The sequence below is a fragment of the Notolepis coatsorum genome (assembly GCF_963971535.1).
Source record: "Notolepis coatsorum genome assembly, chromosome: 17".
In the NCBI taxonomy this organism is placed as follows: Eukaryota; Metazoa; Chordata; class Actinopteri; order Aulopiformes; family Paralepididae; genus Notolepis; species Notolepis coatsorum.
The window spans coordinates 39,829,863-39,849,448 of NC_140181.1; the positions used below are offsets into that span (position 1 = coordinate 39,829,863).

Genomic DNA, 19,586 nt, shown 5'->3' on the forward strand with positions numbered 1-19,586 from the left:
GTGAATAGAGTGGTTTGCATAATACACTGGCCACTGTGAGCAGATGAGCACAGCTGACACACATAGGAAGCCAGACATTAGTCTTCATGGCTATGTCCATCATCAGCTTTGAAACATATGTAGACCTGAGAGCTCTGAAGTGGGATGTACAAATTACTGATACCAGGACAAGTAGAGGAGGCTTATTTGATTGGGGCACAACCTTTTTTTTTATCCACTTTTTCTCCTCCTGTTTTTCTGTGTTTTTTCTCCCATCCCAATTTAGTCATGCCAATTCCCCCCTCCGCTTCCTGGTTGTTGCTCGCATGTGCCCCCCACTGGTCGGTCTAGGGAGGGTTGATAGATACTATCACATGTCCCCTCCGATACATGCGGAGTCAGCCAGCCACTTCTTTTCACCTGCCAGTGCGGACTCTCATTGGTGAGGTGTAACGTGTGGGAGGCTCACACTACCCTCACCGTCTCCCTTCCTCGCTGTGCAGGCGCCCTGACCGACCTGTAGGAGTCGCTGTTTACAACGACCAGATTACCACCCACCGGCTTCCCTTCCGCTGACTCTGCAAATTGAGCCAGTATGACGGCCGGCCAAGCCGGAGGCAACGCTGACAGCCGGATTCGATACCAGTGTCTCTCGCGTTGGTGACGAGCGCTTAGTCCGCTGCGCCACCCAGCCGCTCATTGGGGCACAACTTTGAAAAGTTTATGTTTTATTAATGATAAATGCATTAAGCAAAAATAAATGTGTTCTGAATTTGTCACACCACAGACAATTGTGTTATTAACCACCCAGCCAAATTTGAATGATACAAAAAAAATTACATCCTACTTTGAGCACTTTGTGTCCAGGGAAGACACTTTGTGTCCAGGGAAGACACCTACCTGAATCTTCGGTCTGGAGTTCATGGGCTCCTGTTCTGTGGGGACGATGCGGATGTAGAAGAGGCTGGGGAGGATGAATATCAGACTGGGAGCAGTGGTGGCCCCTGTGTAGGGACAGGATACAGAATGAGTGATGCATGGTCTCAGTATGGGGAATTTGTCCTTTGCTAAACCTTTAGCCCAGGACTTGCCATACTGTATATTGGGCTAAATTGCTTTGACCCATACGGGACCTCCCTTGTCCCATATATTGATTGCCAAATCCTCTGTGATAAGGAGGGGAGAAGAGGAGAGGAGAAGAGAGGGGAGTGGAGCAGAGGAGACGGTGCTGTTGTTGTTTCAGAACCATGAACAGCACTGTTGGTTGTGTGTAGTGGTTGTTTCAGAACCATGAACAGCACTGTTGGTTGTGTGTAGTGGTTGTTTCAGAACCATGAACAGCACTGTTGGTTGTGTGTAGTGGTTGTTTCAGAACCATGAACAGCACTGTTGGTTGTGTTTAGTGGTTGTTTCAGAACCATGAACAGCACTGTTGGTTGTGTGTAGTGGTTGTTTCAGAACCATGAACAGCACAGTTTGTTGTGTGTAGTGGTTGCTTGTGTAGGTGCTCCCAGAGCAGAGGAGATCGACAGAACAAGTAACTTAGTTTGATTTCTTAGCCTGCTTACTTTTCGTGGTTTTAAATAGAACTTTTGGCCCTAATTCTATTTTTTCACCATTGTAGCAAATCCACAGACAGAAAGGAAAAGACAGGGGGGTGAAGGGACATAAGGTAGTAAATATTACATTTCCTCACTATATTTGCTAGTTAACTGCAATGGATATTTTGTTGCTCAGTATACATTCTGTGGCACAGTATATATTTTGTTGCACAGTATATATTATTTTGCACAGTATATATTTTGTTGGAAATCATTTTTTTTGCATGGGATCTAAACTATAGTGTTGTTTTCTCACCAATGATGCCAAATATGTCTCTTATGTTGGGAACGAGGATGACGAGCAGGTTGACTGCGAAGAGGAGACACGCGGCGATGATAATGTGACGCACCCAGCGGAAGGGCTTCTCTGGGAACAGCAGCTGAAGGATTGCACGCCGAATCTGAGAGAGAGAGACAACATCACAATCAGTATGATAGAAATTGATAGTAAAACATTTCCTGTGAGTAATAATTCACTGTAACATTACAGGAAAGGGAGGCTCAGATCTTTCAACTTCCTGCACACAATCTGTATGCTGCCCTTAGACGCTCTTGCTCAGTACACATTATGTTGCTTAGTATACATTATGTTGCTTAGTATACAGTATGTTGCTCAGTATACATTATGTTGCTTAGTATACATTATGTTGCTCAGTATACATTATGTTGCTCAGTATACATTATGTTGCACAGTATACATTTACATTTACATTTAGTCATTTAGCTGACGCTTTTATCCAAAGCGACTTACAAGTTCTGTACGACAAGTCATCAGGAAGGGCACAACTCTATCAGCTGAGTAACAATGTTCATCAAAGTGTTGGGTGCTACAGTGTAGGTTCGTTTATTAGGACAAGTGTATGACAGTAAGGTTAGTTAGGGTTAGATATATATATATTTCTTTTTTTTTAATCTTTTTATTTTTTTTTCAGATAATGGTTGAAGAAGTGCATCTTTAGTCGACAGCGAAAGATTGGACGGGTTTCGGCTGTCCTAACTGGGATGGGTAGTTCATTCCACCATTGTGGGGCAAGGACTGAGAATAGGCGGCTTCTCTTTGATGACCCTCCCGGAGCTCGGATAGGAGTAGGTCTGAGGCGGCCAGAAGATGCAGAGCGTAGGGGTCTTGAGGGTGTGTAGTTTTGTATATATTTTGTTGCTCAGTATATGTTGTTGCTCAGTATGTTGCACAGTATATATTTTGTTGCTCAGTATACATTCTGTTGCACAGTATATATTCTGTTGCACAGTATATATTATGTTGCACAGTATACATTATGTTGCACAGTATACATTATGTTGCTCAGTATAATTTTTTTGCACAGTATATTTTGTCGCACAGTATATATTTTGTTGCTCAGTATAATTTTGTTTGCACAGTACACAATATGTTGCTCAGTATACATGCTGTTGCACAGTATATATTTTGTTGCACAGTATACATTATGTTGCACAGTATACATTATGTTGCACAGTATACATTATGTTGCACAGTATACATTATGTTGCTCAGTATACATTATGTTGCACAGTATATATGCTGTTACACAGTATACATTATTTTGCCCAGTATACATTATGTTGCTCATTATACATTATGTTGCACAGTACATTATCTTGCTCAGTATACATGCTGTTGCACAGTGTATATTTTGTTGCTCAGTATACATTATGTTGTTGCTTAGTATACATTATGTTGCACAGTATATTTTTTGTTGCTCGGTATACATTATGTTGCACAGTATATATTTTGTTGCTCGGTATACATTATGTTGCACAGTATATATTTTGTTGCTCAGTATACATTATGTTGCACAGTATATATTTTGTTGCTCAGTATACATTATGTTGCACAGTATATATTTTGTTGCTCAGTATACATTATGTTGCACAGTATATATTTTGTTGCTCAGTATACATTATGTTGCACAGTATATATTTTGTTGCTCAGTATACATTATGTTGCTCAGTATACATTTTGTTGCTCAGTATACATTATGTTGCACAGTATATATTTTGTTGCTCAGTATGAATGAATGAATGAATGAATGAATGAATGAATGAATGAATGAATGAATGAATGAATGAATGAATGAATGAATGAATGAAAACTTTATTTAACAGATTGCAGAATGGGTACAATACAGTACGGCTCAATACATACAATTGTTAAGGGGATGCAGACCTGAGAAAGACGTTTGTCTTGTTTCCATCAGGGTCCCCCATTTTCAATTAATATAGACATATATGACATACATGACATACAGATAGTCAGTACTGCTACATCTATACATTTATGACATACCAGATTTGCAAATACAGTACTGTTTGTGATACAGAAGGAGTCAAGAAAAGGGAGTATATACATTTGACGTAGAAACTGTACATTGGAGGAGGTTGGGTGGGGGGGGTTGGGTACATTGGGATATTGACAACCATACTGGGTAATTTACATTGGAGGTGGTTGGGGGGGGGGGGGGGGGGGCGGGGGGCACACTGTATAAACAAGTAACACTGTACATTGAGGGGGGGGGGGAGGAGACACTGTACAAACAAACACAATTGTACATTGAACTATTGACAAAACCATACTAGGTAAATGACTGTACATTGGAGGGGGTTGGGTTAGGATATTTACAGGGGCCAGTGTTGAATTGCAGTCTCCCGTAGGTGTCCCTTGAGAGAGGTTTTGAAAGTGGGTAGTGATCCACATTCCTTTACAGCTTTGGGTAGGGCGTTCCACATTGATGTGGCATAATTGCGAAACGTGTTTAGTCCCTTATTTGAGCCGAATCTGGGTTTAACATGATTTGTGGAGCTCCCTCTGGTGTTGTGATCGTGGTATTCACTGACCTTTGGGAAGTATTTTGACATGTACATGGGTACCTTGGTCGTGTAGTGTATCTTGTAGACCAGGCCCATTGCAAGTTGTTGTACTCTGTCGTCTACTCTAAGCCATCCTAGGTTGTCAAAGTGGGCAGGGGTGAGGTGGGTTCTAGGAGTAAGGTCAAGCAGTAGTCTGACCAGTTTGTTTTGAGATGTTTGTAATTTTGTTTTTAGCGCCTTTGAGGTGCTTTGGTACCATGAGGTGCAAGCATAGTCGTAGTACCCCTGAATGAGTGCTCCTGCCAGAGTCTTCAGGGTGTTCTTGTTTACCAGAGAGGAGATCCGGTACAAGAATCGAGTTCGTTGGTTGACTTTTTTTATTACATTGGATGCCATTTTGTCACAGGAGAGATTAGCCTCTAGGATGGAACCCAGGTAGGTAATTTCATCTTTCCTTGTGACAATATTGTCACCCACTGTAACTGAGAAGCCGTCGGTCTTGCTGAGTTTGTTATTTGAACCGAAGAGAATGGACTCTGTTTTGCCCATGTGTAATGATAGTTTGTTATCAGCGAGCCATATGCAGATTCTGCCTAGTTCCGAGCTGAGGGTTTTTTCAACCTGTAACTTGTTCTTGTCAGAGACCAGCAGGGCTGAGTCGTCCGCAAACAGGAACAAGTTGCAGTCACAAGCTGACGACATGTCATTTGCATAAATTAGGAACAGTAGCGGTCCTAGTATGCTTCCTTGTGGAACACCACAGCTCACTGTGAGGGGGGGGGATAGGGTACCGTTTACCTCCACCATCTGTTCCCTCCCCTCAAGGTAGGATTGCATCCAGCTCACTGATAGACTATCAAAACCAATTGCTTTTAGCTTGTCAATCAGAATGGAGTGATTGACCGTGTCAAAGGCCTTTTGTAGGTCCAGCATGACCATGCCGCAGTATTTGCCTGCGTCCACCTCTTGTTTGATGTGGTCATTCAAATAGAGAAGGCATGTGTCAGTGGAGTGGGATGTTCTGAAGCCAGATTGGAATTCGTAGATTAGATTTTTTTCCGCTAGGTACTTTTCGACCTGTTCGTAGACTATTTTTTCCATGACTTTCGAGATAGCAGTATACATTATGTTGCACAGTATATATTTTGCAGCTAGAGTTTCTGGTTTATCAGATTATTTTCCTGCAAACTCAACGGCCCCTTAGGTTGTTTTCTTAACTCTGGGTTTGTCCACAGGAAACAGAGGCCAGCGAGCAGCAGCAAGCTAGCAGCTCTATGGAGCCCAGACACACCAGTTTTCCTAACATTCCATATATCTGATGTAACTGTGTGTAACTCGGTGTGTTTCTCCCCCTCAACTGTAGCCGGCCCAACTTGAGGAACGTTGAGGAAATACTGTCTGCGGGTCACTGGAGGTCTACTCTCCTCCGGGTTAGTTTCTTGGGGTGGGGTGGGGTGGAGTGGGGTGGGGTGAGGCGGGTGGGGGTGTGTAATACAGCCAGGCTCTCAAGGTACAGAACATGCTGCTAGGTTTTTATGTCCGATTATCACATGACCGATATCACATATCAGAAAAATGCCTCTTTGAGTGTATATTTATAAAGCTCTCCATACAAATATTTGTGCATGTATGTGTCCAAGGCCGACCACAGAGAGGGAAGGAGACGGTTCTTACGGGAAAGAGGACCACGGGAACCGTCAGGGTGACCGCTACCAGCACAGCCAGCCGCACACACAGGATCAACGTGTCCAGGGGGTCCACCTTACTGTACATGTGCAGCAGTTCAGCCTCAGTGTTCACTAGACACACACACACACACACACACACACACACACACACACACACACACACACACACACACACACACACACAGATACACACACGCACACACACATACACACACATACACACACATACACACACACATACACATACACACAGAAACACACACACACACACACATACACACACACACACACACACACACACACACAGATACATACACATACACACACACACACACACACACACACACACACACACACACACAGATAAACACAGATACACACAGAAAATCATTACACAAACACATCGGTACAGTATCTACTCTGGATGGATGCCCTGAGCGTGAGGCGCGGCGTTACCGTTACCGTATCAAGCACTTTGAGCAAACATTTTTGTATGAATGGTGCTATACAAATAACGTTTATTATCATTATTATTATTACCGTAGAAAGTCAGATATCCAAAGATGGCCGTCAGTAGGTACATGACGAACATGGAGAGGATGGAGAGGTTTCCAATGTTCTGCATCCTCTGCTTGGTCGGGCTTTAGTGGAGAAAAGAAGACACAATTAGATGTCAGTGAGTTATGCATTGATGATACAGCAGTACGTTTAGACTGTACAATTGTGCTATAATTGAATAAGACAACCTTAGAAATTCTAGTGACATCATACAGTAGTCATTAGAATGTATGTCGTCAAAATTATTATCTGAAATGTGAAATTGTAAACCTGAAAGGGTTGAAACCATTACTGGTCATGTTACTGGTCATGTTACTGGGCAGCTACTGGTCATGTTACTGGTCATGTTACTGGTCATGTTACTGGTCATGTTACTGGGCAGCTACTGGTCATGTTACTGGTCATGTTACTGGAAGCTACTGGTCATGTTACTGGAAGCTACTGGTCATGTTACTGGAAGCTACTGGTCATGTTACTGGAAGCTACTGGTCATGTTACTGGTCATGTTACTGGAAGCTACTGGTCATGTTACTGGTCATGTTACTGGAAGCTACTGGTCATGTTACTGGAAGCTACTGGTCATGTTACTGGTCATGTTACTGGTCATGTTACTGGTCATGTTACTGGTCATGTTACTGGTCATGTTACTGGTCATGTTACTGGTCATGTTACTGGAAGCTACTGGTCATGTTACTGGAAGCTACTGGTCATGTTACTGGAAGCTACTGGTCATGTTACTGGTCATGTTACTGGTCATGTTACTGGAAGCTACTGGTCATGTTACTGGTCATGTTACTGGAAGCTACTGGTCATGTTACTGGAAGCTACTGGTCATGTTACTGGTCATGTTACTGGTCATGTTACTGGAAGCTACTGGTCATGTTACTGGTCATGTTACTGGAAGCTACTGGTCATGTTACTGGAAGCTACTGGTCATGTTACTGGTCATGTTACTGGTCATGTTACTGGAAGCTACTGGTCATGTTACTGGTCATGTTACTGGTCATGTTACTGGAAGCTACTGGTCATGTTACCGGTCATGTTACTGGTCATGTTACTGGAAGTTACTGGTCATGTTACTGGAAGCTACTGGTCATGTTACTGGAAGCTACTGGTCATGTTACTGGTCATGTTACTGGTCATGTTACTGGAAGCTACTGGTCATGTTACTGGTCATGATACTGGTCATGTTACTGGTCATGTTACTGGAAGCTACTGGTCATGTTACTGGTCATGTTACTGGTCATGTTACTGGTCATGTTACTGGAAGCTACTGGTCATGTTACTGGTCATGTTACTGGAAGCTACTGGTCATGTTACTGGAAGCTACTGGTCATGTTACTGGTCATGTTACTGGAAGCTACTGGTCATGTTACTGGAAACTACTGGTCATGTTACTGGTCATGTTACTGGTCATGTTACTGGAAGCTACTGGTCATGTTACTGGTCATGTTACTGGTCATGTTACTGGAAGCTACTGGTCATGTTACTGGTCATGTTACTGGTCATGTTACTGGAAGCTACTGGTCATGTTACTGGTCATGTTACTGGTCATGTTACTGGAAGCTACTGGTCATGTTACTGGTCATGTTACTGGTCATGTTACTGGTCATGTTACTGGTCATGTTACTGGAAGCTACTGGTCATGTTACTGGTCATGTTACTGGAAGCTACTGGTCATGTTACTGGAAGCTACTGGTCATGTTACTGGTCATGTTACTGGAAGCTACTGGTCATGTTACTGGTCATGTTACTGGTCATGTTACTGGAAGCTACTGGTCATGTTACTGGTCATGTTACTGGAAGCTACTGGTCATGTTACTGGAAGCTACTGGTCATGTTACTGGTCATGTTACTGGACAGCTTTCCTGTAAAATCTGACCAAATAGAACATGGATGGATAAAACTACATGGTACTACATAGTATTACATAGTACTACAGAGTATTACATAGTACTACAGAGTATTACATACTACTACAGAGTATTACATACTACTACAGAGTATTACATAGTACTACAGAGTACTAAAGGACTATGGTGTTAAGTCCATGCTCAGGATTGGTTTGTACTTATATTTAAGGTCAATGGAGCGCTGTCTACCAATAAAGCCAGCAGTACCATGTCAGGTATGAATGGATGATGACATGAGACACCGTAAACTGGTCGAAAGCAATGGATCAAAATATATGTATATGATTGATTATTCTAATTATTTATTTATTAATTTATAAAATATTAATTAATTAATTTATTTATTAAATATTAATTTATTTATTTATTTGGGGGGGGTGGGTTGGGGACTATTAATGTGACATTACATTGCTTGATTGATTGATTGATTGATTGATTGATTGATTGTTTCATTAATCCACTGACTGCATGGTATACTAATACTTGTCTCCAACTTACTTGCGCAGCTCGGTGTAGATAGGAAGCACCTCCGGGTGGCACACAAAGGCAAAGGCCAAGATAGGGATGGTGTAGGCTGTCTGAAAGCCAAGTACAGGGTTACTGGTAACCAGATTAGAGGGTACAGTAACTAAATTTAGTTGCAGTGCACGTGGGGTCAAGTTACGCTTGTGGAAGCACACAAGGTGCATGCACTGCACTGCACAGACCCCTTTCAGTGCACATGATCGTCCACAGTCGCCCATACGTAACATGATGCTAGAGATGATGGAGGCAGACATTAGCCAATGAGCCAAGTGCCCAACCTACAAATAGCTTCTGACCATGTGTGGCTTTAAAGCACATTTCAATCCCTCTCGCTAGCGATGACAGTAGGTAAACAATTAAAGAAGATTTTTGGAGCCCAGGCCCCATTTAAACATTGTTTTAATCGTATCAAACACCATAATGGTAGGCTTTATGCTATTGAAGTACCCCAGTTACATGCATAACATGCCTATGAAACTCCTTTTGAGACAATGTATGGTTTGCAACTTTCCTCAGTAGAACATATGAACATCAGATTATACTGTGAGCTTCATTTTCTGGAAAAAGACATGTACAGTATCATGGTTTATGAATGCTAAAAAAAAGTGATTATGTAAGTAAATGATGGCCTGTACTAATGATGGCCAAGGGGCAGTATTTGTAGGAACCTCTTGGTTGATGGTGAAGAGCTTGGCCTCACACATGCCCTCTGGGATGGTAGCATTGGCGGAGGAGTTGTAGAAGGCCTCCAGGGGGCAGATGATGTTGAACCTCTTGTAGATGACCTTTTGGAAGAAGAAGAAGAAGAAGAAGAAGAAGAAGAAGAAGAAGAAGAAGAAGAAGAAGAAGAAGAAGAAGAAGAAGAAGAAGAAGAAGAAGAAGAAGAGATGTAAACGATGGCAGTATCGCTAACAGGTGGAACTGATTTCTGGCGACACGCCATTCACTTTCCACTGATTATGTAATGGATGGAACTAGAGCTCATTGACATACTCTAGGAAAATGCCTTCTAGGATTGCACTCCTTTGAAGTGTGTGGTCATGAAAACAGCCAAGCTGGTCAAAATACACTATGGACTAAAAGCTGGATGATTTGGGGGGAAAAGAGGCTTGTGAGTGTTTGGTGAGGATTGGATTAGTCCCTCAGGCGGGTCAACCTTCACTTCTCTGTTTACAGTCCCTGCAGCACAGAGTCACACGACAGCAGAGCGTCTGTATATTGACAACAATAACATTAGCCTGTGTGGAGGATTAATATACTGTCTCTCCCTCAGTTGAGGTCTTCACCCTTCCTCCCAAATGTTAAACCACTCCATCTATGTCAAATGTATGTCAGTATTCCAATGTACAGTGTGTGTGTCCCCCTACCCAACCCCCCCCACCTCCAATGTACAGCCCCACCCCACCTACCCAACCTCCCCCAATGCACAGTTTCTATGTCAAATGTATATACACTCTTTTTCTGGATTTTTTTAGTATCACAAACAGTACTGTATTTGAAAATCTGGTATGTCACAAATGTATAGATGTAGCAGTACTGTCTATCTGTATGTCGTGTGTGTCATATGATGAATTGAAAATGGGGGACCCTGATGTAAACAAGACGAAAGTCTTTCTCAGGTCTGCATCCTCTTAACAATTGTATGTATTGAGCTGTACTGTACTGTACCCATTCTGCAATCTGTTAATAAACTTTTCAATCAATCAATCAATCCCTTTCCCCAAATCTACAGTTATATGGTGTGTGCCCCCCCCCCCCCCCTCCTGAGTTAATAAATCGTATTAACCAAATCCATTCGACTGAGTAAGTTATTACATGAGTCTCCACACAGGCTAACTGGCTAGAGTTGCTAACAAACTGAAAATAAGTTATAGTTAGCCCATTTCCATCAGCTAGAATAGACATTTTGGATGTATATCGATTTATATTGATATCGACCATATTGGGTAAATGGTCACCACAGAATGTTTGTTTGTTTGTTTGTTTGTTTATTTACACATATAAAAACAATTACATAATACAATACAATCCACAAAGGGGTGTGTAGGAGAATTGCCTAAACCCCTTCTAGGGGCTTGCATGTGGCATTCACCAGGAAGCAAAATTACACTGATATTATAGCAACATAAAATATAATTCCCCCCCCCCCCCCCCCCTCAAACAAACACACTGTTGCTGATGTCACTTCCTGTGTGTCCTACCAGACACCAGTGTTTAGAACAGCAAATGTAAAAGCATTCATGAACTGGGTATAGGTAGAATCACTATTGTGACAGAGAGTAGCAAAATAGAAATGTTTTATTTATATGAAAATCTTCAAGATTATAATTTCAACATAACCTTTAGAGGCCAATGGTTCAAGGTTTTAACGCTCCCAAGTACTGGAGTACTTCTCAACTTTTACTTTTAAAGACATAAGTAGTTTGTCACTAGAGCAGCACCAAAACAATGTGGTGTTTACAGACACTTTACCACTGAACGTAGATCAGACCAAAGTGTCTAAGCATTGCAGATCAAATATGGCTCAAGATCCATATTATGTTCAACTTTAGGTAGAAAAATAGAAAGAGAAAGCCAACATTTTCTTTTTGAAAAGCTGAATATGTAATATATGTATGTATTATATGTACACATTGTACAATACGTAAATATATTACTTACTTATATTAAATGTATTACTTATAACACACACTCACTGCCCAAAGGTTGACGCCATGCAGCAAAATTGAAAGGAAGAAAGAAAATTCAGGCAGAGGGAGCAGACGATAAACACACCTATTATTATTATTATTATTATTATTATTATTATTATTATTATTATTATTATTATTATTATTATTATTATTATTATTATTATTATTGTTATTATTATTATTATTATTATTATTATTATTATTATTATTATTATTATTATTATTATTATTATTATTATTATTATTATTATTATTATTATTATTATTATTATTATTATTGTTATTATTATATTATTATTATTATTATTATTATTATTATTATTATTATTATTATTATTATTATTATTATTATCATTATTATTATTATAAACACATCTCCACACAGTGGGTCTTAAGTGATGATTGAGAAGGATTATGTTTGTATGCGTCTATATATTTTTTATAATTATACTGATTATACCTTTAAGTAAAATGTTGAATGCAGGAGGACTTTTACCAGAGTCCTATTTTATCTGAGTATTTTTTACTTTTGCTTAAGTAAAGGAACTGTGTATAGTAGCCTACTTCTTCCACTACTGTATTTTAGTCATGTTTACTAAATACCGGTAGCCATAAATGCAATTTGTGAAAACATTTAGAAATCAATTACTTTGTTGCAAATGTCAGGTAAATGTGGTCAATGTTGGGAGGGGAAAAAGGGAAATATTTGTTGTTATACGTGTGAGGAAACATATCTGTGAGGTATATTATAATAGATTATATCGTATGTTATAAAAATTTATTATATGGCCTACTACTTTATTAGCTGGTTTGTACACAATTACAGAATTGTCCATCAAGTGAAATATCCACCAGGAGTATTTTGGAAAAGCCCTCTTATCACCAAATAGCCAAAGTAAAAATGTAGCTAACCTATAAACACTGATTTGCCAATTAGCTTGTTTGTCTCCATAATTCAAGAATCGCGCATCAAGTGAAATACATTCCAGGACAGAGTATTTTGGCAAAGGCTTCTTATCACCAAATAAACAATAGCTAACTTACATACTTAGTTCACCTACACTATTTGCTAGGGATGTCCGATATTATCGGCCGATATCGGCAGTAAAATGTGATATCGGAAAATATCGGTATCGGTAAAAAAAAATAAAAAAAAAATAACAATATTTTTATTTTATTTTTTACATTTATTTAACCTTTATTTACCCAGGCAAGCAAGTAAGAACCAATTCTTATTTTATTTATTGTCAAAAGTATGCATGTTGGTTTAATTCAACAACAAGAGATATGTAATGTTAATTTTTACTTTTTTAATGATCATATTTTGCACAGATAATGCTTACATTTAGAAAGCCTTTTGAATGCATCCAGTGAAATTATTAGTTACCTGAAATTATTCAGTTTTTTTGGCGGGAAACCCTGCATATATCGGTATCGGTTGATATCGGTATCGGAAATTAAGAGTTGGACAATATCGGAATATCGGTATTGGTAAAAAAGCCAATATCGAGCATCCCTACTATTTGCAGATTAACTGGTTGTCTCCATAATTCAAGAATGTCCCATCAGGTCAGGAGTCTTTTACTATTGTAAACAGCGATGATGTAACGTGAGTTGCAAACACACACACACACACACACACATGCATATGCACACACACACATGCATATGCACATGCACATGCACAATAGAGGGAATCATTACAGGATAGTATCGCAATATTTTGCATGCCGATATTATATCGATACACTGATGCCTAGTGTTTCGATATAACATCTGAGCCCTATCTCAGCCCTGTATCTCTCTCTCCTCCAAATCACCAAATAGGCAATAGTGAAACGCTTACCTAACCTATAAACACAGCCCAGAGTGCCAGTAAAATGTAATGGTGTTCAACCTAATGTAGGCCTAATGTTTTCCTACCAGGGCCCCGTTCCCCGTACGTGGCTAACTGAGTTAGCCGGATAATCTTCAGGATAACTTGACATAAGTCAGGCTTTTCGGTCCCACGAGCAATGTTGGCCAAATCACTATGGCAACAGATAGAAACATTTTAACCTGCTCCAGCGCAGGTTTAGTTAAGTTAGCTGGATACGCTGGCCACTCCCTCGGGAAAAAATGCCAGCTCCCTTCCTCAGAGATCCCATTCTGAATAATGTTTTAGTGCTTATATTTTCTAGAGAGGCCGCGAGCAGCCGCGCGGGGGGGGGGTCGCAAGATGATTTCCAGAATGTATTGATTTCATAGAATGTGTGAAATAGGCATATAATTAAAAACAATTAGATTACATTAAACTGGTAACAGAAATGTTTTTGAAATGTAAAATAATAGACCTAAAATGCTGATAATAAATAATATTCGGCCTATGGATTTACTTTGTCCTAACTATGAGCGAACGGTACAACAAATGGAGTGAGTTCTTGTTTAAGATATATTTCATTTTATATAATATTGCAATGGTTTTGGATATTTTTCTTTTTGCGTTTTTTATATGTGATTTCCAGTTTAGTTTCTCGTCAATTGTCACTCCCAAACATTTATTTTCATACACACGTTCAATTGCAATTTCAAACTGTTAATAGCCTCCAAGCCTCTCTAACACCGTTATTTCAGGGGTCGCGCCTTGAAAACTTTGGAAACCATGTATTTATATAGTACATGATACCTAAGCGCATACAGTACAGATATCATCATAAGTATCTATTCATTCGTATCAATTAGATACTCTTTGGGCTTGTTTTTATCTACTTATTCTGAAAGAGTTGAACTAATTATTTTCGCTAGCAATATCTCATTTGATTAATCATTCCATTAAGCCTACTGCCAGCAGGCACATTTAAAGAAATATAATCTGATTGATTGGGGTAATGAGGGACTTAAAATTTGCCTATAGATATGCATTTAACTTGTCTGCGATATCTTCCCGTTAGAAAATCATGGTTTTCGGGGATCAACACCTCCCCCTTTTCAGGTAAAACAGCCACGTGCAATTATCCTGATTACTGAAGTCTGGTTCGAATTAACGAGACCGAATCAGCCTTCGAGAAACCGAGATAGCCTGACTTCAATCATCGGGTTAATTTGGCTAATGGGACTTTTGATCGACTTAGTTGAACCAGTGTTCATACGGTGGTCTTCATATGGCTGTAGCTCTGGGTGCCCCCTGTGTCGATTGATTGATTGATTGATTGATTGATTGATTGATTGATTGATTGATTGATTGATTGAAAACTTTAATTAACAGATTGCAGAATGGGTACAGTACAGTACAGCTCAATACACACAATTGTTAAAGGGATGCAGACCTCCAGGGCCCTATTCCCCGTACCTGGTTCAACTAAGTTGATCAAAAGTTCCATTATCCAGATTCAATTAACCCGATGTTTGAATCCCGGCTTTCCCTGTTCCTCGAACGCTGATTCAGTCTCGTTAATTCAAACCAGACTTGATACTCAGGATAATTGCGCGCGTAGCATATTAATGACTAAACATGTGCTTTGAATTAGTACACGAAGGTACATAAGAAGTACCAAAAAGTAAGTATACTCTCAGAAAAGTACATGAAAGAAGAATATACTTTCAGTATGGAAATATTACACATTTTAGACTTAGTGGTGTGGTGTGATGTGGTGTGATGAGTGTACAGTATGATGTGTGGTGGCTTGCACTGTGTGGTGGAGTGTACAGTATGGTGTGGTGGAGTGTAAAGTATGGTGTGGTGAAGTGTACAGTATGGTGTGATGTGGTGTGGTGGCTTGTACAGTGTGGTGTGGTGTGGTCTGGTGTGGTGGAGTGTACACAGTGGCATTGTTTTAGTAAAAGCCAAGGTATGGCAATGAGGAAGGGTGGGGGGTGAAGGGGGGGTTTCCCCCCCCTTGCTGGATTTTTTTGGTCAAATCAGTTGTGCAATAGTCACTTTTGGTGAGTTGTTTCTATACAATTCACTTATATGACATTTAGGTATGACACAGGACTACAAAAGCATTTAGTATATACATGTGTCAACAGACTAAAGCAGGTAATATCATAACTGTCTTTTCACAATTTTCCTTAGGTACGGTTTTGAGGTGTGTGTTCAACAGAATGTAGTATCAAAAACACGTTCACAAAAAGTATGGGTTACTGAATGAACTGAACTGCACTGTTAAAGCCAGGGGTTCTCAAACTTTTTTATACCACGACCCCATTTGATTTAGGATTTCTTTTGGCGACCCCACACTTAAAGGAAAACTCCAACATTTTGAGAAATTAGCTTATTTAACATCTTCCCTGGAGTTAGACAAGAAGATACATACCTTTTTTGTCTCTGTGCGTGCATTTAGCTTTGGGAACAGTCGCTCTGTTAGCGTAGCTTAGCTTCATCACTGGAAGTGAGGGAGGACAGTAGCCTGACGTTCCCTACAGGTTTGTTGATATTCTCATTCCTTCAAAGGATCCGAACCGATTGAAGTTTATGGATACCATGACTTAAAATCCTCTTACCTTGACGATTAAAAGCCTCCCCAATTTAGAAAACAGTAATCCAATGGCTGGTATTGATAATATAATACTAACTGCTGCACGCTCGGAGCTAACCAGAGCTAACACAGAACAGGATGGTAAAGCAAATATAATGACTTCCTTTCTGGGGTTTTCAAAATAAAAGTGCGGTGTTTATAGCAGCGGAAAATGTTTATTTTGTACATTATCTAACGTTAACACGAACCTAAACTAACTTTAGGTTAGTTGTAACGTTAGTTTAGGTTCTTGTTAACATTAGATAATGTACAGTAGTCCGAGCGTCCAGTAGTTAGTAGTATATTATCAATACCAGCCATTGGATTACTGTTTTCTAAAGTTTTCAGGCTACTGTCCTCCCTCACTTCCAGTGATGAAGCTAAGCTATGCTAACGGAGAGACTGTTCCCAAAGCTAAATGCACGCACAGAGACAAAAAAGGTATGTATCTTCTTGTCTAACTCCAGGGAAGATGTTAAATAAGCTAATTTCCCAAAATGTTGGAGTTTTCCTTTAATGTATTGCGTAATTTCAACGTGGAAATAAGGAATATCAAAATAAAAGCACACGATAAGCTCGTCACACGAAAGACGAATTACCCCAAAATCTCCACTGAGTAACCTGGAGTGTCACTAATGGAGTTTCGTAATCCAGCTCATTATCAGCTCATTTCTCTGCCAATAACCCATTTTTGTCTGCAAGAAAAATCTGCGCTTCTTCTCTGAGTTAAAAAAGGTGATTTATTACTCTGCCTCGAGATAGCCACCTCAGTGTGGTATAGCAGCTGGTTATGTGCAGAGCCCATTTCATCGCGACCAACCGGCACCGCTTCTGACAACAAAGTAACCTGCGAGTCCAGGTTACACACAAAAGACCACACCCCCGGCCCCCTCCCGCGATTATACATGCGCAGAATGTAGTGAGATGTGTATTGGAATACTGTGTGTCGGCCTCTGTTGATGAAGGGGCCGAGACATGGCAAATACACACATCCTGCTCATGTATAATCTCAAATACACATACATATTTATTTGCCATACCAAAACGACGCCCCTGAGTGTACAGTATGGTGTGGTGGCTTGAACAGCGTGGTGTTGTGTGGTGGAGTGTACAGTATGGTGTGGTGGAGTGTGGTGTGATGAGTGTACAGTATGGTGTAGTGTGGTGTACAATGTGGTGTGGTGTGGTGTGATGAGTGTACAGTATGGTGTGGTGGAGTGTGGTGTGATGAGTGTACAGTATGGTGTAGTGTGGTGTACAGTGTGGTGTGGTGTGATGAGTGTACAGTATGGTGTAGTGTGGTGGAGTGTAGTGTGATGAGTGTACAGTATGGTGTAGTGTGGTGTACAGTGTGGTGTGGTGTGATGAGTGTACAGTATGGTGTAGTGTGGTGGAGTGTAGTGTGATGAGTGTACAGTATGGTGTGGTGAAGTGTACAGTGTGGTGTGGTGTGATGAGTGTACAGTATGGTGTAGTGTGGTGGAGTGGAGTGTGATGAGTGTACAGTATGGTGTGGTGAAGTGTACAGTGTGGTGTGGTGTGATGAGTGTACAGTATGGTGTAGTGTGGTGTGGTGGAGTGTGGTCTGGTGTAGTGGAGTGGAGTGCACAGTATGGTGTGGTGTGATGAGTGTACAGTATGGTGTGGTGTGATGAGTGTACAGTATGGTGTGGTGTGATGAGTGTACAGTATGGTGTGGTGGAGTGTACAGTATGGTGTGGTGTGGTGTGGTGGAGTGTTTGTGACCTGTTTAGCACAAGCAACTCACCGCAGAGAGGAAGAACACCATGCAGGAGAGGGAGAAACCGCTGGTGTAACCGAGATACCCTGGAGGAAGTAACCAAACACGGTGAGGAGGAGACACTCCTGACACAATCTTTTAACGACACTATCTCTCTATGGACATTGTCTCTATGGATGATGTCTATAGTTGTATGTTCGTTGTGATGCCCTACGATCACCCTGGGTGAGCACCCGTTGGACATTGTTGATGCCATCTCTGTTGCCCTGTCTCTCTGCTTACCTGTTATGCCTTTCCTTGTATTGTATATTTATATATTATTATTTTTATATTATCATTATTACTATTACTAGGGCTGTCTTAAATACTTCAAAGCTTCGAAGCTTCGTTCGATGGCACAAGCTTCGAACATTAAAAAAGAAATCGAAGTAAAAAAAAAGAAAATAATTCAAAAAGAAAATTCAAATTTTTTATTTTTATTTTTACTTCGGTGTGTGTGTGTGTGTGTGTGTGTGTGTGTGTGTGTGTGTGTGTGTGTGTGTGTGTGTGTGTGTGTGTGTGTGTGTGTGTGTGTGTGTGTGTGTGTGTGTGTGTGTGTGTGTGTGTGTGTGTGTGTGTGTGTGTGTGTGTGTGTGTGTGTGTGTGTGTGTGTGTGTGTGTGCATGGGGCCATTGGGTGGGGCCGGGTGACAAATACACTGGAGGAAAGTAACCCAGCTCAGCACTGCCCAAATTATATCATCACTATTGCCTGTTTGAAGGATATCATCCTCAAACACATATACACCACCTACACACCTATTCTCAGTCCTTGCCCCACAATGGTGAAATGAACTACCCACCCCAGTTAGGACAGCTGAATCCCGTCTAATCTTTCGCCGTCGACTAAAGACGCACTTCTTCAACCATTATCTGAAATAAAATAAAATAAAATAAATCTAACCCTAACTAACCTTACTGTCATGCACTTGTCCTAATAAACTAACCTACACTGTAACACGCAACACTTTGATGAATATTGTTACTCAGTTGTATCCTTCCTGATGACCTGTCGTACAGAACTTATAAGTCGCTTTGGATAAAAGCGTCAGCTAAATTACTAAATGTAAATGTGAATGTAAATGCCTTGTAGAATTCCACACATAAGAAAGAAAGATACTGGGATTAATAAACAAAATAGGAAATAAATAAATATGAATCTCCATATATGAAATAGAACATTTAGATAAGGTGCTACTGAGATGTTTTGGTGAGTTCTTTGTTTTTTTGTGGAAGTAGCCCTTCTTAAAAATGAACATTCACTGATAATTGGTCTGTAGTGGAGTCTACAAGGTCTACATTGCCGGACCTTGTAGATTGACATAATTCTGTGCATAGTTTAGTCTACACAGGCCATATTTCAAATAATCTAAATCTTACTTCATTCATCTTAAACATTCTTGATTTGGGGGATTGGTAGTTCCCATGAAATCTGAAGTTGTTCAAATGACAACAGCGATCCACCTTGAATTAAATCACACAGCCGTGTTGGCTGCGTCACAGTCACGAAAGGGGCTACTTAATTCAT

The 19,586-nt window shown here is 40.3% G+C and overlaps 1 protein-coding gene across 1 annotated transcript in view; it reads right to left on the reverse strand.

Moving 5' to 3' along the window:
• Nucleotides 1–19,586, reverse strand: part of slc38a5b (solute carrier family 38 member 5b) — a 50,195-nt gene that overhangs the window by 10,366 nt on the left and 20,243 nt on the right. Inside the window, exons 8-14 of the mRNA XM_084333205.1 lie at nucleotides 18,048–18,106; nucleotides 9,759–9,875; nucleotides 9,064–9,143; nucleotides 6,635–6,735; nucleotides 6,081–6,205; nucleotides 1,837–1,981; nucleotides 880–983 (exon numbers count right to left, since the gene is read on the reverse strand). Of these exons, the coding sequence (XP_084189331.1) occupies nucleotides 880–983; nucleotides 1,837–1,981; nucleotides 6,081–6,205; nucleotides 6,635–6,735; nucleotides 9,064–9,143; nucleotides 9,759–9,875; nucleotides 18,048–18,106 (731 nt within the window). The remainder of the gene's footprint in view (nucleotides 1–879; nucleotides 984–1,836; nucleotides 1,982–6,080; nucleotides 6,206–6,634; nucleotides 6,736–9,063; nucleotides 9,144–9,758; nucleotides 9,876–18,047; nucleotides 18,107–19,586) is intronic.